Below are 25,856 nucleotides of genomic sequence, written 5' to 3'. Positions count from 1 at the left end.
TTTATAAGATGATTGGAGAAATTGTTTTCAATACACAACAAGTAGGGAAAAGGCAAGAGGTCATTCCTGGAGGTTTTGAAAGTGTAGTTAGTAAGAACATGAAGACTATGTGATTTACTTGGAGAATGGCAAATTAATTAAATGGGTTATCAGAGACAGTCAGTGTGTGTGTGTGTGTGTGTGTGTGTGTGTGTGTGTGTGTGTGTGCATGCGTGTGCTTCCTGCATTGAGTCCAAGACTCAATAAGAAAATAATTAATGAATTCTTGCATCCTCCATGATGATCTTTTAACACAGAAATGTATATCGTCTTAATGAGGGATGGGAGTTCATACTCAGTAGACCAATTCTACTACACACACACACTACTGCAGTGATTATACAGCTCACTGCAGTAGTGTGTGTGTGTGTAGTAGAATGGTCTACTGAGTATGAACTCCCATCCCTCATTAAGACGATACACATTTCTGTGTTAAATAATCATGATGGAGGATGCAAGAATTCATTAATTATTTTGACATTTCATTAATCATTTTTATTTTGTTATCATGCTGATTTTTCTTCTTAGTGATGTATATTGTAGGTGATAATACAAAAATAAATGTACAAAAAAATTACGCTGTCCAAAAATTTTCAGCACTTACACTAGTCAAATAATCTCAATTTATTCTTATAAAGAGTAAATTTAAATATCCATTTTAGCAAATTTTATACTAATATATGTTACTATGATTTCTTAAGGTTCTAATATTCCTCGTACTTTTACATGATTCAAAATCAGCAATGCTATCATTAAATACTCTCCATACAGACCGTGACTGAAAACATAGAGCTCCACCTCCCCGCTTTTCTTGAGATTTCTAAAAATAATGTAAAAAAAATTAATGAAAAAAATTTAATGCCATTTAAAACTTAATACAAGTGGCAATATTTCCACATCATCACTTGAATTTTCTATATATCTATTCTATATATTCTATAAACAAACAAGCTATGAAATGTACATGTACCATATCACTGCAGGCATATTTACAATATTAAGATATGTTACTCAGCACCTATTAATAAATAAAATGTAAGAAGAAGGTATGTTCAATAGTGATAATTATGATCCTAAGGGAATAATAATTAACATTGCCAGTACACTTGGACTCCATTGTTTTTTTTCTTTTTTTTAAATGTGAATTTCACTCACAAAAGGTTATAAACCTATTGTACATTAGTATTGTTGGTGGGCTAAGATTAGACCAAATGTGAAACATTTTCAAGCTATTTCAGGCCTCTAATAAGCAGTGTGGTGGTTGGTGAAATTCATCTCAACCTAAAGACATCCATCAAACCACAACCTACTGGCTGGACAGAAGAGTTAACATTTTATAACAGGGTAACAAATGTGCCTGGACAGAGGAAATGCAGTGGCATAGCTAGGGGAGGGGGTGTGTGGAGGGGGCAGTCCGCCCTGGGCAGCACTTTTCACGTGAGACACAATTTTATTTTTCGACGATTCTTCTATTTATGTAAACAATTAGTTGTTGAAAACTAATTAATTAATAATTAGTTTTCAACAACTATACTTACAACTAAATAAACATAGTACTATATTTTAATTTCTTTCCCTACATCGTTTTGACTTTTTGTAATATATCTGGTGTGTATTGAGAGGGGCGGCAAACTCAGGGACCGCCCCGGGCAGCAAAAGCTCTAGCTATGCCACTGAGGAAATGCCACACATTTATGTTTTGGATGTTGTGATCGTGTTTCATAGAATATTACATAATAACCTGTGCCTAGAATATGAGGATGTTAAGAGATATTGGTAAGCAAAATAGGAGAGATATGGTGTCTCAAAGGATGCTATAGTCCTCTGTTACAAAATATGGGGGGGGGTTAAGATTTCTAATGAGTATCACTTCATGAATATTGAATAGTCTGGTGCAGTAAGCAAATGAGAGAGGATATCAAAAGCAACAGATGATGAAAAAACAAGAACCTGCTCCTGGAAATTGTGTTGTGAGCTGAGTGAATAGATCTTCATCGAGAGTAGCAAATGAATGAAATGTACCAACATCAAAAGAGTTCAAGGTAAATCCTGATAGTAATAAATAATTAACTATCAGGATTTAACACAAAACAGATTTAACTTATGTGCATATATATTTTAATAGTATAAAAATTTTGCTCTAGTATCAAGTGCATCTTCAGTATAACTTTCAAATTAAACAACAAGAATGGAAAATGATATATTCAACAATGACCTGTGCAAACTGCATGCACATGATGTTGAACATCATGGTCTAATTATTAAGGTTCTACACGTAATGGCCAGTGAATTAGAAACCTTTATGCAGATGTACGCAAATGCTACTTACACAGTGTATATGCAAAATACTTGATCACATGCATCACTGCATGTTCTAGGCAACTGTTTAAGAATGTTGCTGGTCAGTCAGTATTTGTCAATAGTGTTGATCACAATGGGAAAATGCAAAGGATCTTTTGAAGTTCGATAAAGGGTTATTTTGAGTGCTCTGCCCACGTCTAACTGGAGTTACGATTTTGAAAACAGCAGAGTTTACTTGTTTCTCAAAAGGTGAGATATCTCAGGTGTTTAATCAGTGGAAAAATAACCCACATTGCTTGTCTAAGAGGTGTAACTGTGGTCCTAAGATAGTCTGTCAGGGAATGAGATTGCTATCATCTGAGAAGGCTTGTAGGGATAAACAGACCTTCCTGTGTTTAGCAACTGGCCAAAGCATTTAATGTTGGCTGTTCCTGACCCATATCTCACCAAACTATGTGCAGGGAATTGAAGAATATTGGTACTGGCAGTCGCATGCCTACATGGAAATCACTGATTTCTGCAAAGAATTGGACTGTGTATCAACAGTAGTGTCAGGAACACCGTAACTGGACACTGGAAGAATGGAAAAAAGTGATATAGTCCAACAAGTCATACCCCATGAAGCAATGAACCCAGCTTGCCTTGTGAACACAGCTCAAGGTTTTGGAGGTAGTGTCATGGTGTGGGGCATGTTCTGTTGGTAGTACAGAACAGATCCCCTGATATTGCTGGAAGGTCAGTGTCCTCCAGTGAATATCTGAACATTGTTGCTGATCAAGTTCATCCTGACTCTTGACTTTTTATCCAGCAGGTGATGGTTGTTTCATGGATGACAATGCTACTGTCCATCATGCAAGAATTGTTCAGCAGCAGTTCAGCAATCGTAGTAACAAGAGCAATTGGTTGGAAATGCTTGAGTTCAAACTGTCTAGTATGTGAGAAATGTTTATATGGACTTTAAGATCAGCCAACTAGCCTGACTGATATGGAGGTGGCATGTTTCTACCCCTCCCTTTCACAGAACATCATGGAAATAGATTTAACTGCTCTGTCATTACCAAATATCCGGTTTCTAAAAAGTCAAATTACTTGGTCATAACACTCAACTAAGCCAAAAAGAAGATGGGATGGGAATGAAAAGACACAGATTTTTGATAATGAAATTCAGTGACTTGAAATGCATTATATAGATTATTCATGTGATGATATGAAATTTAAGTTTGATGGATGCATAGGACAGCATGCATGTTGCAAGCCATTCCAGTAATTCAAACATCAAAATAATTATATATCTAAAGTAATTCATATAGTAAATGAATTACTACAGTTTGCTAATTTGCTAATATTAAAATTAACTATAAAGTATTATGTATTAATAGACTCTTACTTACCATGCGATTCATATCACAAATGCAGACCCAAGCCAGAGATGAAGTTGTTGAGGATGCCCATTTGCTATGGTCTTCTTTTGAAGAAAACACATAATTTTGAATGCGTCTGTTATCCACCATTGTGATATTCAGCCAGGTAACGTCTTCAATTTTGTATTTCAGGTTGCAGGTAGATGGTATAACAGTTCCACTTCCTCGTGTCCATGTGGCTACACGCAATGAACTTTTGAGTTCTCCAGATATGAAAGCTGAATAAATATCTGAAATCATATCAGTACTGATTTTACTTTACTTTAAATAAGAATTACTTCATGTATCAAATCATATGATATAACCAGTTCTGTGAACTGGTTATCTAAATGATAAGGAATGTTCTCTGGGGAATAAGGAAACATTAAAAAGATAGTGACCAAGACTGATGTGAGACTGTGGAATATTAAGTATGAGGAAAGATTGAGGGAATGCACTTTGCAGTACTTAGAAGGTAAAAAGAGAAATGATATGATTATGACACAAAAGTTGGTAAAAGGAACCTTATGAATCTATCCACTATATAAAAAAATTCCTGTAGTCCCTTTATACTTCTTAGAGTAAGCATAATTAAAAGGACACTGACCTGCAGAGATAAAAGGGTTATCATTCCATTGTATAAGTCTCTGATCAGACCACACTTAGACTATTGTTCTCAGATTTGGTCCCCAGGATTTGACGGGGATAAATTAACTGTGGAAAGGGTACAGAGACGGATGACAAAGATAGTTTCAGGACTGTACAATTTTGGTTATAAGGATCGGCTGAGGGAATGTGGACTGCAGAGTTTGGTGGATAGAAGAAGGAGAGGTGATATGATTGAGACTTTTAAACTGTTGAGAGGTGGTTACATGGTTGACACTGGGGAGTTCTTTCACTTGGTTGAACAGCGGGAAGGAGTGATGAAAAGAGGCCATCCCTGGAAGTTACGAAAGGAAACTGTTTGCAAGAGGGTGAGGAGTGGTTTCTTTGCATAGAGGGTGGTTGAACCATGGAATGCATTGTCTGATGGAGTGGTGAGAGCGAGAACGGCCAATGAGTTTAAGGAGTGGTATGATAGACTTTGTGTTTCTCAGAGGTGGGGGGGACCTCCTCTCGATGAGTCTTGATAGACTTTGTGTTTCTTAGGAAGGACCTCCCACAATGAGTCTTTTGACTCCATGGAGGCCTGAATAATAATAATAATAAACTGTACAGTGGAATAGTTCCTTTTCCTCCTAATTATAGCAGCAACATGCTTTATGCCTTTCTAGCTCTTGCAACATTTCCTCCAAAATTCAGATCCCAGTCAACTATCATTTCAAGATTACAAATCTCATTTGCCAAGTGCAAAAGTCAACCAATACATCACTACATCATTACAATCTATGCATTAAAATGCAGAAACTTGCAGCCTGACATTAAAATAGCAGCCCTACTCACTGATCTAAAAACTATAGCCTGTTTGCCAGTCTGATTAGTTGAGATGACAGAGTACCTGCTCTCTAATTGATACGTTTGGGTCCAATCCCACACTGTAAATATCTTTAGGTGAGATGTGAATTTTATTGTTGTGAGAGAAAGATGCAAATCTCATCTACAACTTTTGTGAGTCATATTCACATTAAAATAAAAATAATGAATAAAATAAATATCTTGAAGCAACAATACACTGGCATCACTTTTTCACTTCTTGTAATTCTACAATTTTCCATCAACAGCAAGTAAATTAATTTGTTTGTTTCTGTTTTATTATTATTATTCTTTGACGCCTCCAGGGAGTCCAACTCTGTCTCTACTACTCGATCCACCAACTGACCACAACTACACCAATGACATCTACTGCCGATCACTAGTATTTCCACAGACAATCAAAAACATCCATGCCCACAGCAGGATTTGAACCCACAGCCTTTTGGCTGGAAAGCGGATATGCTAACTACTCGGCCAACCAGGCCAATAAAAATTATTATTATTATTATTACCGGACACCTCCAGGGAGCCCAAAGACTCATCAAGGGAGAGCACCTACTCCATAACTCTGTCTCCACCACTCAATCCTCCAACCACGGTGAACCTCAACTACACCAACACCATCTACTGCCCACCACCACCACCACTAGTATTTTCACAAACAATCACAAACATCCATGCCCACGATGGGATTTGAACCCACAGCCTTTTAGCTGGAGAGCGGATACAATAACCACTTGGCCAATCAGGCCAGCAAATTTAAATTTTTTATCTTAAATAAATCCACTGCCAACTTATTACTAGGCCTGTCATTATTATGACACTATGCAAAGATTAATGAAAAGATGATAGCAACAAGAATTAGGGATAAGAGGAGGAACTGAGCAGTTTGGTTTTAGACTTCAGGAAATCAAGTGTTGGTTTGATTTTTGCTGTAAGAGAAATGATAGATAGAAGGAATTTGGGTAGAATTTTTGCTTATTTATGGCATTCCTTCGTTTGAAGAAAAACGTTTGAGTGGATCCAACAGGAAGAAATCTGGGAAAGTTCAGAAAAGATAGGCATAGGAAAAGAAGACATAGTTATGATAAAAAATTGTTGTACAGAGATTCTTTAGTAAGAGGTGTGATACTTGAGAGTTTAACAAAATCGTCCAACCTGGTGCGAACGTTAAGGATGTAAGCAAGTTAGAATGCAAAAGCAGAAGGTGAAAGAATTGATAGTAGTAGCAGGTACAAATGATTTGAAAGTAGACAAAATGGCTATGAGAGAGGATTTGAAGGCATTGCTTGAGGTAGCAAAAGAGAAGAGCGAGAGAGTTAGGATCGCAAGTCTGTTGCCACAGAATGACAGTGAAGAGTATAGAAGGAGGACCATAATTGCTAATGACTTTATGCATGGATTATGCAGGAGGAGTGGTGTGGAATTTGTGGATGTGTGGAGTGAGTTCGATGAGTGAAAAGATTTATATAAGATGGATGGTTTACATTTGAATTGATTTGGTGTACGAAGACTCGAAAAGATGTTGTTGAATGTAGTGGATGTCAAAATCAGGGAAACTAGAGATATTAAGGGGGAGGGAGTAGATATTCAGACTTTAGGGAGACAGTTGAGGGTATGAATGTGTGTAATATGCCCAAGCGAGTACGAAAGACAACAAATCAGAATGGGATAGTTAGTATAAGTCATCAAAATAGGGATGGGACAAATGGGCTTCTGCAATGCATGTATACTAATGCCAGAAGTATTAAGAACAAGAAGGAAGAATTTTTGGCCTTGGTTGGCACTTCCAGGCCACAGGTTATTGGCATTAGTGAAACATGGCTGACAGAAGATGATATAGCTAGTGGGATCGAATGTGAGAGGTATGGTGTGTTCAGGAGTGATAGGGAGAATAAAATGGGGGGAGGACGAGTGTTATTGATGACAGCTGATGAGCTACAGCCAAGGAGAATAGAATTGGAACTGCAGGATAGAGAAAAGAGCACATTTGAGGCTATTTGGTGTGAGATTGAAACTAGCAGAACAAAATATACAGTTGGGTGCTGCTATAGACCAGTTGATGGAATAGATGGTGGAGATAGTATGCATAAGCAAATAGAAGAAATGATCGGAAGCAGGGTAATTATTATGGGAGATTTCAACTATGGTAACGAATATTGATTGGAAGGAGGAGAGGACACATGGGAGGAAGGAATTGGATTTTATGTGGTTGTTAAGGGATAACCATCTGCAAAAGCATGTAATGGAAAATACTAGGGGTCAGAGAGCGCTCTAGAAATTGCATCTGAGAATTTGGCTGTAACGAATATGACCACGTTGCTACCAATTGGTGAGAGTGATCATAGGCTCTTGACTTGGGAGGTGGCTAAAGATGTAGAATTTACAATTAACACAGGGTACATGTGGAATTATCGAGCTGGTAAATATGACAAGCTTAGCAGTTTGATTGGTTCAGTGCCATGGCATGTAAAACTGCAAGGGTTGTTGATAGTGCAAGATGTTGATAGTGCATGGGAGACGGTTAAGAAGTGTTTGCAGGAGGCAATGGCTGACTGTATACCTAGAGTCTGAATAATAAATCAAGTAGGGGATAAATGGATGAATAACACCATTAAGCTTGAGCTGCAAAAAACAAAACAACTATGGAGGGAATTTAAGGAGAAAGGTGACTGGCAGGCACATGAACGGTATAAAGCGCAGGCCAGAAGGGTAACGAGTGTGGTAAGAAAAGCAAAAACGGATTATGAAAGAGCATTAGCCATGCAGGCTAAACAGTTTTTTCAATATGTTGCAAATAAAAGAAAAAATGGATATAGCAGAATGATTTTAAAGAATCATTCTATTCTTTAAAATTCTATTCGATGATAGGGAAGTAACCGAATCAGTTGATATAGTTGAATTACTGAGCGAGCACTTTGTAAGAGTATATCATCCAGGTGGTGACATTGCAGGAATGAATGAGCCAATAGCTTATACGGGAATTGTGGTGAATGAAGTGGAGGTGAATAGTCTATTACAAAACCTCAATGTCAATACATCTGTGGGATTGGATGGTATATCAGCTCGTGTCGTACGAGAAGTGGCTAAAGAATTGTCAGTGCCCTTGAGCATTTTATTTAATTTGAGTCTCAGGTCGAGTTAGTTCCGAGGGGGTGGAAACAGGGGAAAATAGTTCCACTGCATAAAGGAGGTTCCAAGACTGCTGTTGTAAATTACCGACCGATCAGCATATCAGGAATCATTGTCAAGGTCTTGGAGAAAATAGTCAAGAGGAAAATACAGGATTGGATAGATGAAAATGGGATACTGCATGGGGGACAGCATGGTTTTGTGAAGGGTAGATTATGCCTCAGTAACTTGCTCACGTTTTATAAAACAGTGACGGCTGAACTGGATAAGGGTAATGAGTTTACAGTGATTCTACTGGAGCCTAAGTCCTTTGACAGGATACCACATGGAATTCTAATCAATAACCTGCAGCATATGAGGATGGATATAGGGTTCATGACATAGATAGGAGGGTGGTTGATGGAGAGATATCAGAGTGGTTTATTCAGGAGTAGAGTCCAAAAGACGGCCTGTGACTAGTGGTATACTGCAGGGTTCTGTTCTTGCACCACTACTTTTCAATTTGTTCATTAACGATATAGGAAAGGATCTGAGAGGAAGTGTTCATTTGTTTCCTGATGATGCAAAGTTGGGTAGAGCAATAGTGAGTGCACAGGATGTCAAAATTTTGCAGGATGATTTGGATAGTTTGGAGGACTGGGCTAAGGAGAATGGATGTCAATTTAATGTGGCAAAGTGTAAGGTTATGGACTTTGGGGTGAAAAGATTAGCAGCAGTATATCACATTGGTGGAACCATACTCCAGGAGATTGATGAGGCCAGGGATTTGTGAGTGTTGGTGGATAGGGAGTTGAAGTTTACGGGTCACATCGCAAAAGTGGCTAAATCAGGTCATCAAATCACTTGGTTGCTGAAAAATACTTTAACAAGCAGAGACAAACAAGTTATTGTTTCTCTGTATTGGGCTTTGATAAGACCCCCATATAGACTGCTGTGCTCAGATATGTGCGCCAGGGTTTCTTCTTGATGGGGAGGAGGTGGAGAGGATTAAGAGACGAGTGACCAAGATGATAGCAGGTCTATGGAATGAACCTTATAAGGACAGGTTGAAGATTTGTGGGTTGCAGAAATTGGTTGATAGGCAGAAAAGGGGTGATATGATTGAACATTCAAATTACTGAAGGGTTTCTATAAGATTAATTCAGAAGATATTTTTGAGAATAGGACTGGTAGGAGGACTAGGGGCCATACATGGAAGCTGGGCAAGAATGTGGTTAGCAAGGATGTTAGAGCTAGGTTTTTTACTTGGAGAGTGGTGAAAGTGGAATAAGCTGCCAGAGTCTGTTTTGGGTCCCATGACTGTGAATGAATTCGAAGCGAGGTATTACAGATACTGTGTGAATGTCGAATAGTTGTTCTTGACATGATGTTAGGGCCTTGCTCGATGAGTCTGTCGACTCCTTGGAGTTGCCCGTAATAATAATAATAATAATAAAATATTAACTTTTTGTGAGTTGTGTGAAGATTAAATTTGGTAATTCAGAGTGGTTTTCACTTAGTAATGGATAGTAAAAAGGAAGTGTATTATCTCTATTGCTGTTCAATGTGGTGATAAATAGTGTCCTGATATGATAACTTGATGAACTGGAATATAAAATATGATAATTAGTAAACATAATAAAGATTTTACATATGTAAATTTTTAATTAGCATAAAATGTTTACCTCAGTATGAAGGGAATCTTCAGTGTGACTTGGATATTACATAACTACAACAGAAAGCTATAGATTATTATTATTATTATTATCATCATCATCAGACCTCCAAGGAATCAAGAGATGCATTGCGAGAGAACTCACTCTCACAGGCACAGCTCATTATACCTTAATGAGCTTCACTTAAATTCACTTAAATGCACTCACCACACTTTCAGGCAATGCATTCTAATCACCCACCACTCTCCATGCAAAAAATCTACTCCTCACCCCCTGTTGTTTGCAACAGGGGGTGAGGAGTAGTTTGCATAGTCAACTACAATGCATAGTCAAGCGGATGTTATAGCCTTACAAGAGGACTTGAATAGATTGCATGAATGTGCAGATAAGTGGCACAATCAGTTCAATGCTGAAAGCGTAAGGTTTTGAGATTTGGTAAGCAATGATGGGATGCAAAGTATATGCTTGGTGGGGAAACTTTAACGGAAGTAGAGGAGATGAGAGATCTAGGAGTGATGGTGGACATTGCACAAGTTCTTAAGACATCACATCGGATAATGACAATGATGAGGAGGACCCTGACATGCAGAAATAGAGAGATTATGATGCCATTGTATAAGGCCTTGATCAGGTCTCATATGGATTATGCACAAATTTGGCCTCCAGGTTTCATGGTGACGAGGATATTATTATTATTATTATTATTATTATTACCCTAAGACCTCATGGAGTCAAAGACTCATCTGGGAGGTCTTTTTATCACACACACACACACAGCTCATCATACCATGTCTTAAACACACTCAAACTCCATGCAGACACCACACTCTCAGGCAAGGCATTCCAATCATTTACAACTCTGCACGAAAAAAACCTGCTTCTCACTCTCCTACTCACACCCTCTTTATACAGTTTCCACGGATGACCTCTAGTGTTCTCCCACTATTTTCTGTAGAACTTCTCCAGCATTCATACTATAACAGTCTCTTATTAACTTGTAGGTCTCCATCATATCTCCCCTCTTCCTACCATCTACCAGACTCTGCAAATTACATTTTTTCAATCTTTCAACATTCCAGAGGTTAGAAACTACCTTAGTCAGTCACCTTTTTCCCAGAAGCCTTTGTGTTGTCTTCACAATTTTGGTTATGTGTCCCCTAAATTTCAGATCCTTATTCACTATCACCCCAGATCTCTTATTTCCTCTACCTCCAACAATATATCCTCTCCAAGCATAAACTCTGCATCCCATCTTTGGTTTCCAAATTTTAAAACCTTACATTTTGCAACATTGAACTCACATCCCCATTTCCGTGCCCAATCACTCAATTGACCGAGTGCAAGACTCGTATTAAACAAATATGTCAAGGCAGGTGTCAACTCCCTTGCACATTCCTTCAGAATAAGTGGTGATATATTATCAAGTCCCACAGCCTTATTAACATCTAGTTTGCTCAACTCCCCATACACCTCTTGCTCAATTACAGTCAGTCTCTCCTCCCTCTCATCAACTGCTCTCAATCTAAATCACATTCACAAGATTGAAAGACCTTTATGACTGCCCATTAAGTATCTCCACCACACATTCCACAACAGCTGTCTTTATACCATTTTCTCCAATCAATGTCATCCTTCCATAAACATTCTTTCTTTTGGTGGCTAGATATCGAAAGAACTCCTTAGGATTCTTTTTTGGCTTCATTAGCTAACAGCTGTTCATACCTCACTTTAGCTACCCTCACCAACCAAATCACCTGCCTTACCTGGTCTTTGTAAAACTCATGGAATTGGTTATTTCCACTTCTCTTATGTTGCCTCAATAATGCCCTTTTTCTCTATATTGCATGCTTAATCTCTTTATTCATCCATCTCACGCCTATCTTATTTAACCTTCTCACCCTTGGAATACATTTAGACATTGCATCTAGTAGATAGTTTTTGAAAATCCCCCAAGCTGCATTGATCTCTTTTCCAGCTAACTCCTCATTCCATGCTACACCTGCAAGCTGTCTCCTAAGCTCTTCATAATCATCCCCCCCCCCCCTTGTAGTTCCACATATACCCTTTTCTCACAGAGGTCCTCACACTGCTGGCTGCAACCACCCAGGTAATCACCTCACGTTCACTTTCACCAATTTGTGGATGAATTGACACCTCATTTATAATTACATCCTCTGATGAGATGACCAAATCCAAGACCCTCAATCCTCACATGCCCTCTGTTACATACTGTCTGAGGTAGTTATTCCTCAAAAACTCAAGAAACTCATTTTCTTTATTTCCAGTTGCTATCTCATCATTCCAGTCTATATTGCCAAGATTAAAATTGCACATAATGATTACCCTTTTCTTATTTGCTTGGCTAATTTGATCATACATTTCATTATCACCACCATCCACATTACCTGGTCTATAACAACATCCAACCAAGTATTTGATTCCATTCACCTCTATCTCACACCATACTGCCTCAAAACCACTGCACAATTTCCCTCTTTCATATCTACTTTGTATAGCCATAACTCTTTCTCTATCATCAACTCTTTAATTTCTCTAACTCTTTCTCTAACATATGTTAGAAAGGGTCCAGAGAACATTCAAAAAGGTGGTCAGTGGTCTTTGGAATGTGGAGAATGAGGACGACTGAAAATATGTAATTTGCAGAGCCTCGTGAATAGGAGAAAGAAGGGGGGGGGGATATGAGTATGTCATATAAGCTGGTCAGGGGCTGTTATCAGGTTGACATGGAAGAGTTTTTCATAGAATGGGAGGGGGGGGTAGAACAAGAGACCATTGCTGGAAACTGTATAAGGAGGGTGAGCAGAGGAGCAAGGAAAAGGGTCTTTGCTTGTAGAGTGGTTGGTGAGTGGAATGCATTGCCTGAGTGTGTTGTGAATGCAGACACACTGAATCAGTTTAAAGCACGGTTGGATGAGCATTGTGTGCAATAGTGAGTATCTCCCATGATAAGTCTCCAAATCCATGGAAGTCAGATGTTAATAATAATAATAATGATAAGTTCATATACAAGCTGCAGAGGATGGGAATATAAGTATATTGGTTACATGGATCAGAGATTGGTTCTCTGAATATCACCAGCAAGTTGTGTATGATTCAAGAGTCTCAAAATAGGAAGATAACCAATAGCATGCACCATGTTTCTGTTCTTGGGGTCCCCTGCTGTTTAACTTGTTTGTAAATGAAGATATCGTGTGGACTGACTGGAGATCTTCAGTTGTTTAGTGATGTTGTAAAGTTGTGGAGAATTGTAACTAGCACTGCTGATGTTAAGTCCCTTCAGGAAGATTTGAATAGACTTTTGACTTGAACAAAGGAGTGGGGTTATAGTTTTAATATTAATAAGTGCAAGGTGTTGGTTGCATTTTGGAGTGTAGAAATATAAGGCTGTGTACTATATTGCTGGCATTGTACTCCAGGAAGTGGATTAGGTTTGAGATTTGGGAGTGATAGTTGCAAAGAATGCACATCATAGTGCTGCTATGATAAGAAACACTAACATGTCGAAAGTTTATTTTTCACTTGGTTAGACTATAAGAAATTTAGTTTAATCCTTTATCCAAGTGTGAGTAAACAAAGTTTGTGCCTGAAAATATCTTCAGGACTGGGGTCAGGTAGTACATCACCGGGAAACTCATAGCAAAGGTTGACCAAGCTAACATCACTGCTATCTCAGTATCTCCCATAATGTAAAACACATCTCCTTGTGGATATGTATAATGTTATGCATTAAGGGAAAGGCCACTACCAGACTAGTTTCGACCTTTATTGAAGCCCCTTCAGTGGGAGCCAGGCCCAGAAGTGGAGATACCAGGCAGAAGCAAATGGCAAAGTCATCTTTACCCATAGGAGTTGCCAAAAGGTGTACCACCTTTTTATTAAATTACTCTGGATTTAGAGAAAGATGTTGAAAGTTTATTTTTCACTTGGTTAGACTATAATAAATTTAGTTTAATCCTTTATCCAAGTGTGAGCAAACAAAGTTTGCACCTGCAAATATCTTCAGGACCAGGATCAGGTAGTCTCCCACTGAAGAGACCTCAATAAAGGTTGAAACTAGTCTGGCTAGTGGCCCTTCCCTTAATGCATAACATTATACATATCCACAAGGAGATCTGTTTTGCATTATGGGAGATACTGAGATAGCAGTGATGTTAGCTTGGTCTGCCTATGCTACGAGTTGCCCAGTGTTGTACTACCTGACTCCAGTCCTGAAGATATTTTCAGGTGCAAACTTTGTTTGCTCACACTTGGAAAAAGGATTAAACTAAATTTATTATAAATACTAACATGTAGGGATAAGGAGGTGGTTGTGCCACTGTATCAAGCACTGGTCAGACCCCACTTGGACTATTGTGCTCAGCTTTAGCCACCTGGTTTTCATTGTGATGTGGAAACACTGGAGAGAGAGTCCAGAAACAAGTGATTAAGACAATATCAGGACTCTAGAATGCTGGCTATGAAGAGAGAGTGAAGAAATGTGGACTGCAAAGTTTGGTGAATAGGAGGAAATGAAGTGATATGATAGAGATATTTAAGTTAGTGAGAGGATTTTACTAGATTAATCGAGATGGAATTATAAAAAGAGGCAAGAGGGAAAGAACCAGAGGCCATCCCTGGAAGTTATGTAAGCATGGTAAAGAGGGGTGTGAAGAGTAGATTTTTTTTACATGGAGAATTGTGAGTGAATGGAATTCATTACCAAAATATGATGTTAATGCAAGGAAAGTTTATATGTTGTTTTGGCAATATTGAGGTTAGAATTTGAGAAGGTACATTAATAGCACCTTCTTCAAATTCTGAGAAGAATAGTTTGAACAGAAGAAAGGATTAGCAATAGGATCTTCCCTTTCTCTCTTGTTAACAAATTTGTGCATGGAGTGGTTTGAAGAGAGAGATTCAGTACCAGGGAATACAACTTATCTAAAGTTTGGCTCAGATATATCAATGACATATTTATTGTTTGGCCTGACTCTATTACCCAATTAAAAGATTTCTCATGAATCTTAATAATATTTACATCCTCATATTAAATTCACTGTTAAACTGGAGGTGAATGGGTTTTTACCATTTTTAGACACACTTAAACACTTGGTATAGGACACTAAGAAACACTGGACGATACTTGCATGCTACATTCCATCACCACCAAACCCTAAAAATAAGCATTATTATTATTATTATTATTATTATTATTATTACAGGCAACTCCAAGGAGTCGATAGACACATCGAGGGAGGCCCTAACATCATGTCAAGAACAACTATTCAACATTCACACAGTATCTATCACACCTCGCCTTGAACTCATTCACAGTCGTGGCACCCACAACAGACTGGCAGCTTATTCCACTCGTTCACGACTCTCCAAGTAAAAAACCTAGCTCTAACACCGTTGCTAAACACATTCTTGCCCAGCTTCCATGTATGGCCCCTAGTAATCCCACCACCAGTCCTATTGTCAAAAATATCTTCTGAATTAATATTATAGAAACCCTTCAGTAATTTGCATGTCTCAATCATATCACCCCTTTTCCACCAATCAACCAATTTCTGGAACCCACAAATCTTCAACCTGTTCTCATAAGGTTCATTCCATAGACCTGCTATCATCTTGGTCACTCGTCTCTGGATCCTCTCCACCTCCTCCCCATCAAGAAGAAACCCTGGCACCAATATCTGGGTACAGTAGTCTAGATGGGGTCTTATCAAGACTCTATATAGAGGAACAATCTCTGCTTGTTAAAGCATTTTTCAGCAAGTAATTTGATAAGCTGATTTAGCCACTTTTGCGATGTGCCCCCTAAACTTCAACTCCCTATCCACCAACACACAAATTCCTGGCCTCATCAATCTGCTGGAGAATGGTTCCACCAATGTGATATACTGCTGCTAATGTTTTCACCCCAAAGTCCATAACCTTACACTTTGCCACATTAAATTGACATCCATTCTCCTTAGCCCAGTCCTCCAAACTATCCAAATCATCCTGCAAAATTTTGGCATCCTGTGCACTCACTATTGCTCTACCCAACTTTGCATTATCAGCAAACAAATGAACACTTCCCCTCAGATCCTTTCCTATATCGTTAACGAACAAATTGAATAGTAGTGGTCCAAAAACAGAACCCTATCCGGCACACCACTAGTCACAGGCCATCTTTTGGACTCTACTTCTGAATTAACCACTCTCTGATATCTCTCCATCAACCACCCTGCTATCCATCTCACCAACCCTATATCCATCCCTATATGCTGCAGTTTACTGATTAGAATTCCATGTGGTATCCTGTCAAAGGCCTTAGCAAGGTCCAGTAGAATCACTGTAAACTCATTACCCTTATCCAGTTCAGCCATCACTGTGTTATAAAACATGAGCAAGTTACTGAGGCATGATCAACCCTTCGCAAAACCATGCTGCCCCCCATGCAGTATCACATTTTCATCTATCCAATCCTGTATTTTCATCTTGACTATTTTCTCCAAGACCTTGACAACGATTCCTGATATGGTAATCAGTCAGTAATTTACAACAGCAGTCTTGGAACCTCCTTTATGCAGTGGAACTATCTCCCTCGGGACTAACCCAGACCCGAGACCCAAATTAAACAAAATGCTCAAGGGCACCGGCAATTCTTTAGCTGCTTCACGTATGACACGAGCCAGTATACCATCCAATCCCACAGATGTATTGGCATTGAGGTTTTGTAATAGACTATTCACCTCCACTTCATTCACCACAATTCCCGTATAAGCTATTGGCTCATTCATTCCTGCAATGTCACCACCTGGATGATATACTCTTACAAAGTGCTCGCTCAGTAATTCCACTATATCAACTGATTCGGTTACCTCCCTACCATTGGCATTCTTTAAAATCATTCTGCCATATACATATTTTCTTTTACTTGCAACATATTGAAAAAACTGTTTGGGATTCTGTTTAGCCTGCATGGCTAATGCTCTTTCATAATCCGCTTTTGCTTTTCTTACCACACTCGTCACCCTTCTGGCCTGTGCTTTATACCGTTCATGTGCCTGCCAGTCATCTTTCTCCTTAAATTCTCTTCATAGTTGTTTCTTTTTTTGCAGCTCAAGCTTAATGGTGTTATTCATCCATTTAACCCTTACTTGATTTATTATTCGGACTCTAGGTATACAGTTAGCCATTGCCTCCTGCAAACTCTTCTTAACTGCCTCCTGCAAACTCTTCTTAACTGCCTCCCATGCACTATCAACATCCAGCCCTTGCAGTTTTACATGCCATGGCACTGAACCAATCAAACTCCTAAGCTTGTCATATTTACCATTTCTTGTCATATCTTACCATTTCTTGCAGCATACAGTCTCACTCAATCACCACATGCGAGTCACATGCATATCCTGTTTGGACCTTTGTTCACTCTGCAAATCGCTTTCCCATCTCATGGATTGACGTGCACTGGATTTTCGCCGTCGTTGGGAAACATCTGAGGTGCTTGACTGGAACTTCTGTATCCTACAGGAGGGACATCACGGTTCGGGTTTCATTTTGGATCCAAGCCTTTTTTCCGTCGGTCTGCACTTGGAGGTTTTTTTTTGTCAGACCTCCTTCTCACGTCATGCTTCTTTCACCTTCTTCCCCACTCTCTCAATTTTTCCAACCATCAACTCTCTTTTTCTCCTGCAGCTTACAGTCACGGTCGCATCAAAGACTTTCATCTCAAAACCATGAGAGAGATCCTCCCAGAGAATATGCAAAATCTTGCTTGTAAGGTTCAACAATGGATTTATCAAGTAATATATTTCTTATGGCTCTTAGTCATCACTGTGGCATGCACAGTTTCATAGAATCTGTCCTTGGGTTGATTGTCAACATTTCCCCTTTTTTTTGTTTGTTGTAACTTACACATATTATTCTTCTGTTTCTGTTTACATATATTATTTTCCACTTCCAATTTACACACATATATTTCCCTTTTAATTCACACATATTAATATTTTACAATGTTTTCTCTCCATTGGGTGAATAGATATACACTTAATAGATGATTATATGATACACTTCACCCCCTTTCCTTATTTCTTTCTAGTACAATTTTCACCAGCAGTACAAGTATTCTCTTTATTTAGGCTCTATTTTTGTTAGATCCTGAATGAGGGTCTGTCTAGCAGAGGCAGGCCTCATTCGCAATGTAACACCATGTATCATATTGATGGCACTGTACTCCAGGAAATAGATGAAGCTAGAGATTTAGAGGTGGTGGTAGACAGAGGTTTAGAGGACATATTGCTAAGGTAGTCCATAAGATTACTTGGCTATTGAAGAACACGTTAACATATAGAAAAAAAGGAAATTGCTATTCCTCTTTATAAGGCCTTGATATACACCCACATCTGGATTACTGTGCTCATGTTTGGTCCCCTGGGGATGAGGAAGCAGTAGAGAGGATTTAGGGGTGAGTGGCCTGTGGAATGTTCCATATGAGGACAGATACAGATTGAGGGTGTGTAGATTGCAGAAGTTGGTTGATAGGAGAAAAAGAGGGGATATGATAGAAACATTTAAGTTGCTTAAAGGGTTTTATAGGACTGATGCAGGGGAAATGTTTCAGCACTTTGCTGGAGGGACCAGAGCAAGGGATCATCCCTGGAAGTTGAATAAAGGTGTGGTTAGTAGAGGTGTGAGGACTAGATTGTTTGGTTGGACAGTTGTGAATGAGTGGAATGGGTTGCCAGAGTCAGTTGCGAGTGCTTTGTCTGTTAATGAGTTCAAGAAAAAGTATGATAGATTGTGTGGATAGATTGAATCTCCTGTGATGAATTTTCTGACTCCATGGAGGTGCCCATATAATAATAATAATAATAATAAGTGTTGATTCCAATTCTGAAATTAACTGTGATGGTAAAACAGAAGCTTAATTTGGTAGAAGAATATTAAACAAGTTTTAAATGTATCTTAGTCAGAAATGTATATTAAATACATAGAAATCAGTATGGTTTTTTTTTTTTAAATGCACAGTTTTTTTCAACAAACATGCAACAGTATGCACTTTATGCAAATATTTTTACTTCAAATATTTTTAAAACAAGTATGTTATGTTGTTTTTGATTATTTACCTTTTGTAAATATATTTGGGTATTTCAGCAGTAACTTGTAGCACATAAATATATATTCTGCATTATAAATCATGAAAGAATGAAAAATTTGAAAATTCATCCCCACTCATTCAAATCCCTATGGTGCTTCTCTTTCAAAATTTACTATATTAAAATTTATGGACAGTAAAATTAAGAAGACCAAAATTTTTTTCTTTTAATTAAACAAACTTACCATTATTAAACTTTCCATTCTTAGCAAAACTAGTGAATTGCATTCCAGCATTACTGACAAGATCAAAAACTTGTGTCCAAGGTGGCTTCTTAACAAACATTGGCTTATCCTCAAAAAGTGACTGCACATCCTCATCCAGATATTTCACAGCACCAGTAAATTTGGTTGCATAAATCTTTGGACGAGAAACTAAAAGATGCTTTCCTAAAATTAAAAAATAAAATAATAACACTAGTTTAAAAAACATAATTAAGAATAATCATTTTCTGCATAACAATTAATAATTAAGTTTTATGCTAGTACATGATATTACTCTATACAGAAAATGGATTTTTTTTTTTAATGCTAAGTTCATATATAGCAGTCTAATTTCATTTTTGTCGCTTTTAGTTTTTCTAAATTTTAATTAATAACTGGTTATGTAAAACTTTTTAATATATATTATTATTATTATTGTTGTTGTTATTATCATTCAGGACCTCCATGGAGTCCGAAGGCTCATTGTAGGAAGCCCATCCTAGACAACACAGTCTATCATACCACTCATTGAACTCATTTGCCATTCATGCTCTTACCACCCTAATAAGCAATGCATTCCATTGTTCAACCACCCTCTATGCAAAGAAACCACTTCTTACCCTCTTGCTCATGATTTCCGTTTGCAACTTCCAAGGATGCCCCCCCCCCATCCTAGCTTCTTCCAATTGTTCTATCATTCAGAAGAACTCGCCATGTCACCCCTGTAACTACCTCTCAATAGTTTAAATGTCTCAATCATATCACCCCTCCTTTTTCTCTTTACCGAACTCTACAGTCCACTCAGCCTATCCTTATAACTAATATTGTACAGTCCTGTTATGTTATCATCTTTGTTATCTACCTCTGCACGCAACTCTTTCCACAGTTAATTTATTCTCTTCAAATCCTGGGGACCAAATTTGAGCACAATAGTCCAGGTGTAGTCAGAGCATGGCTTTATACAAAGGAATCACAACTCTTCTCTATCTCTGTGGTCAGTACTCTTCTCGGTATTGCAGCAATCCTTTGAGCTACTCTCACATATTGCATCTTTTGCAATATGTCCCCTGAACTTCAAGTCTCTATCAATCATCACCCCAAGATTCCTTGCTTTCCTCACTTCCTCCAATACAGCTCCTCCAATAGAGTATGCAGCTTTCCATCAATATATCCCAAGCTTCAGGACCTTATATTTAGTTGAATTAAAGTGAAACCCCCAGTCGTATTCCCATCTGTCCCGACTGCCTTTTATAATATTAATTTTCCTGATTTTCCAGCCTATTCAAATCCTCCTGAAGGGCCACCAAGTCTGCATTATCACCAATAACCATTCTCAACTTCACATCATCTGCAAACAACTGAACATCGCCCCTTCAATTCATTGGCAGTGGCATTAATATTAAGATTAAATAATACATGTCTCAGTACTGAGCCCTCGCTTGTAACCTTCTACTTCCTCAATACTGTTCCCTATTGAGGATTGTTCAATATCAAGAGAACAGTATTGAGGAAGAAGATACTGTTCCCTCATACAGCCAATCCCCAATCCAATTCACTAACCAGACATCTGAAACCATGTGCTGTAACTTAAATATCAGCTTATAATGAATGTGGCACTCTGTAATGCCTTTGTAAAATAAAAAAAAAATGGCAGCATATGCCTTTCATCACCCACTCTTGTTTCTTTATTATAAAAGGCAATCAGATTACACTCTGCTCCAAAATCTTAACAATTACTGATGAAATACAAGCTGGTATATAGTTTAACACCTCTTCTACTACTACCCTTATGTAATGGAACTATCTTATTCTCATCCCAGTCTTTGGGCACCTTTCACCATAGCCAGACTCTCTCTCTGTAAAAAAGTCAACAGAGCTCTCAGTGCTTTAGCACATTCCCTCAAAACCTGTAGCAAAATCTCATCCAGTTCTATTGCACTACTAAACCTTGAACCTGCCCCATCCTTCTAGAATTAAAACCTACTTCTCCAAGATGAAATACTACAATAAAGTGTTCATTAAAAAGCTCTGCTATGTCCTTTGCATCAGTCACTCCACTCCCATCTTTGTCTAATCAATGATTATTCTTCCATAATCATTGTTATTCTTTCACAACTCCTCCTCCTCCTACTGACCACACAATGAAAGAATTCTTTAGGATTTTCCTTGGATCTGAAGATCCAAAAGGTGGTGGAGATATGGGCCAATCTCTTCTCATATTCAAGTTTTGCCTGCCTTACTATATTAGTACTCTCCTGGCATGAGTCTTATATTTTTCATGTATCTGCTCTTCACTCCTCTCCTTATATCTCTTCCATAATGTCTTTTTCACCTGCAGTTCCAGTTTGCTATTGTTTATTGTCTACTTTACACCAAACTGTATTCTCTTTCTTTCACTCAAGGTATACAACTTGCCATTGCTGCTAATAAATATTTCTTCATCAGTTCCCATGCACTGAATGATATCTTGCACTTCCAATTCTTCCATCTATGGAACTGCTCCAAGTTAATTTCTAGGATTATTATAATCACCTGCCTTATAATTCCACATTCAACTTCTCTGCCTCCTCTTTCATTCCATCTACTTCTGTTCTTTGGGACAGTCTCCCACATTCTGCCTTCTCCAGTTAATCCTGGAGACTTACACTAAATGTGTGTAGGAGTACAACATCATCTGCATAAAGCAAAGAGCTAAGTTTGACCCATCTCCAATTCTAATATCAGGCTTGATACCACTTTCTTTCATAATGTGATCCACATAGATGATGAATAAGAGTGAAGATAATGTACATCCTTGTCTTACGCTTGATTTTATATCAAATCATCTTCCTATATTTCCTTCAATTCTAACTGCTGAATGACAACTTAAATACAGACTATTGGTTTCAATAAGGAAATACCATGAGTAGGCATATTTAAATAAATTATAATACCAGAATAAACTCACGTAAAATATTATTTTGTTAGTATAACTGCAAAAAGTTGAGAGGCAATTAAATGAGCATGGGAAGAAAAAGAAAAATGAACAGGAAAATAAGAAACAACAAAGAAAGGAAACGTAAATCAGGAAATAATGGAAATCAGGTAAGTCAGGAAATAATGGAAATCAGGTAAGTGGCATTGTTAGTAAAAAGAAAGAAGTTATTTGGTATGGTGACTCTATAATAAAACATGCTATAGATGAGCGAGTTATAAAATCAAGTTTTCCTGGAGTGAAAATTAAAAATATAACACAAGCAATTCAAAAACAGAAAAGAAAAGTAAATTAAATCGTAGTTGTAGTAGGTATTAACAACTTAACTGGCAATATGTTCAGTATGAGAGAGAACATGAAAGGGTTGTTGGAAGAAGCGAGAGTGAAGAGTGAGAAAGTGAAAATTGTCAGTATTTCACCTCACTATGATAAAAATGAATTAAGAAGAAGGGCTATGATGGCAAACAATTCAATGTGCAGGCTGTGTAGAAGGAATGGATGGAAGTTTTTGGATGTGTGGAGTGAGTTTGAGAGAAGACTGGATTTGTATAAGAGGGATGGCCTACACATGCGTTTGGTATCAGGAGTCTAGAAAACTTAATAACTGGTATCAGACCTAACACAGAGCATCAGGGAAACTAAATTATAAAGGGAGGAATGGTGTGAATGTGAGTGTAAGAGCGACAATGTTATATAACTGTGTTAATGATTCGAATGGACTTTGTCATGAAAATGTTGACGAGGAGAGAACGATTTCAGGTTTGTGTTCATCTGGTTCAGACCCATCAAATGTGTGCAAAGAAGTCTACATGTGTAAGGAATTACAGAAGAATAGAGATCTGCGAGTTGTGCAACTGTATCAGGCAGACTGCAGACAAGACAATACAAAAGAACAAACAGGTAGATTATTATGTCTGTACACAAATATTGCTAGGAGTATCAGAAACAAAGGAATAGAGTTTGTTGCCTTAGTCAATATGTTGAGACCTCAGATTGTAGGTATTAGTGAGACCTGGCTATCAGAAAATCAGACCTACTAACTGGTATCAAGTGTGAAGGGTACAGTATTTTTAGGAAGGATGGAGAAGAAAGAAGAGGAGAGGAGGGGTATGCTGCTAATGATATCAGATGACTTGAATCCAGTTAGAGTTGAGACCTATGATTGTAGTACTACTACTAATTATTTTTTAGTAGTAGTAGTACTACAATCTGAGTTTGTAGCCATCTGGTATGAGGAGGAATCTAACAAGATCAATCACATAGTGAGGTCCTTTCTTTTAGTGTTACACAGCAATCAGCGTTCATTTTAGAAATTATGGACTTTACAACCATGTTATAAATAACTATTTTAATTTTCTGATGTTTCGGCCTTCATATCAAGGTTGAAACGTCAGGAAATTAAAATAGTTATTTATAACATGGTTGTAAAGTCCATAATTTCTAAAATGAACACATAGTGGGATGTTGTTACAGATATAGACTTGGTGAATTGGTTGCTAGTGATGAAGAAATGCATCACCAAACAGAAAAGATGAACACAAAAAGAGTAATCATAATAGGAGACTTCAATTATCTAAATAAAAATTGAGTAACAGTAGAATCTCATGAGAAGAATGAAAATGCATTTATTGAGCTGTTTTAGGACAACTTCTTCAAGCAGCAGAAGGAACTTGAGGGCAAAGGGTGTTAGATTTGATTATAGTGATAAAGGGCATTTCAGTTAAAGATGTAATCTGCCTCCGGTTGGTGACAGTGATCATGCTGTACTCACTTGGGAAGTGATTAAGTTTATGAATGTTCCATTCATAAAAGGTTACATGCTGAACTACAAAGTAGGAAATTATGACCAACTGAGGAGTATACTGAATTCAGTGGAATGGGATCGGTTGCTGAATGAAAATAATATCAACAATGCATGGGAAGCATTTAAACAATACTTAAATGATGCAATATCAGAATGTGTTCCGAGAGTTCGAAGAATAAATAGAGTAGGAGGCAAATGGATATGTAATCTTATTAAGCAAGAGATTCGTAAGAAAGGATGATGTGGGAGGAATACTGTTTGTATAAGGATGATGTCCGTTATGAACATTATAAGCAGCACGCTGGAGTACGGAAAGCAAAGTCGGAGTATGAAAAAGAAACTGGCTCTGCATGCCAAGAATTCTATCAATATGCAGCAAGTAAAAGAAAGAATGAATATGAAAGAATAACTCTTCTAAATTCTGATGGTGTGTGGATTATGGATGCAGAAGAGGATGTTCAGTTAATTAGTGCCCATTTTGTTAAAAGCTATCAACCTGGTGAACGCAACATTGAGCTCCCTGTTGCCTCTTCACTAGATGAAGAAACGCAGGTGTGTGAGGCCAAGGTATTAGAGCTATTGCACAAACTGATTAAGAATTTCAGCAATAGGGACTGATGGAATATAAGCACGTTTGATAAAAGAGTGTTCAGCTGAAATGGTCATTCCTTTGACCAGCTGTTTAATATGAGTCTCAGAACAGGGAAGATTCCATAGGAATGGAAGGAATGTATGGTAATTCTATTGCACAAGGGTGGTGCAAAGACCGATGTATCCAACTATCAACCAATTGGTATCTCAAGAGTGGTGGTGAAGATTTTGGAAAAATTGGTTAGGGGTCATATTCAGAAATGGGTTGATAGTGAATCTCTACTTTGCAATAAACAACATGGGTTTACTAAGGGGAAGGTCATGTTTTAGCAACTTGCTCACATTCTATAACAATGTTTCCATTGAACTAGACAAGGGGAATGGATACACCGTGATACTTTTGGATTTTGCTAAGGCTTTTGACAGAATACAGCATGGTAGACTGTTACATAAATTGGAGAAAATGGATTTGGGTTATATAATATTAGCATGGATAATAGGCTGGCTGACTGACAGATATCAAAAAGTGGTACACGTGGGATCTGAGTCTGCAAGATTTAAGGTAACAAGTGGTGTACCACAAGGATCAGTGTTTGGTCCACTGTTATTCAATCTGTACATTAATGATATTGGGAAGGATTTCACAAGTGACATACAGCTATTTGCTGATGATGCAAAGATAGGTAGAGTAATCAGGAATAGTAATCAGGTAGGTAGAGTAATCAGGAATGCTGCTGATATGCAGTACTTGCAGAATTATTTGAATAGGCTGGAATTGTGGACATGTGAAAATGGGTGTCAGTTCAGTGTGAGTAAATGTAAAGTCATTCACTTCAGCATGATTAGATATCCAATGTCATATTATATTGGTGGGATTAGGCTAGAAGAAACTGATGAGGCTAGGGATCTTGGAGTGTTAATAGATAGGAAGTTAAAGTTCAGGGGCCATGTGGCAAAGATTGCAAATACAACTCAAAACATAATTGCAATGCTGAAATGAACATTCACATGTAAAGATAAGGATGTTATTTTGCTTCTTTACAAGGCTTTGATAAGACCGTGCACAATAGTCCTCATAGGACTATTGTGCACACGTCTGGTCCCCCAATTTCCGTTGTGATTCTGATATATTGGAGAGA

The 25,856-nt window shown here is 37.9% G+C and overlaps 1 protein-coding gene across 1 annotated transcript in view; it reads right to left on the bottom strand.

The window, feature by feature from the left end:
- Positions 1-639: 639 nt before the first annotated feature.
- Positions 640-25,856, bottom strand: part of DNaseII (deoxyribonuclease II) — a 107,632-nt gene continuing 82,415 nt past the window's right edge. Inside the window, exons 6-8 of the mRNA XM_090406232.1 lie at positions 19,331-19,534; positions 3,732-3,991; positions 640-859 (exon numbers count right to left, since the gene is read on the bottom strand). Of these exons, the coding sequence (XP_090262358.1) occupies positions 713-859; positions 3,732-3,991; positions 19,331-19,534 (611 nt within the window). The 3' untranslated portion in view covers positions 640-712. The remainder of the gene's footprint in view (positions 860-3,731; positions 3,992-19,330; positions 19,535-25,856) is intronic.

The sequence above is a fragment of the Typopeltis vanoorti genome, chromosome 16 (genome assembly GCF_054136105.1).
Source record: "Typopeltis vanoorti isolate ZY-2024b chromosome 16, IOZ_Tvanoo_1.0, whole genome shotgun sequence".
NCBI classification, from domain to species: Eukaryota; Metazoa; Arthropoda; class Arachnida; order Uropygi; family Thelyphonidae; genus Typopeltis; species Typopeltis vanoorti.
The sequence above is the reverse complement of the archived record's forward strand: the minus strand, read 5'-3'. Positions and strand labels throughout refer to the sequence as shown.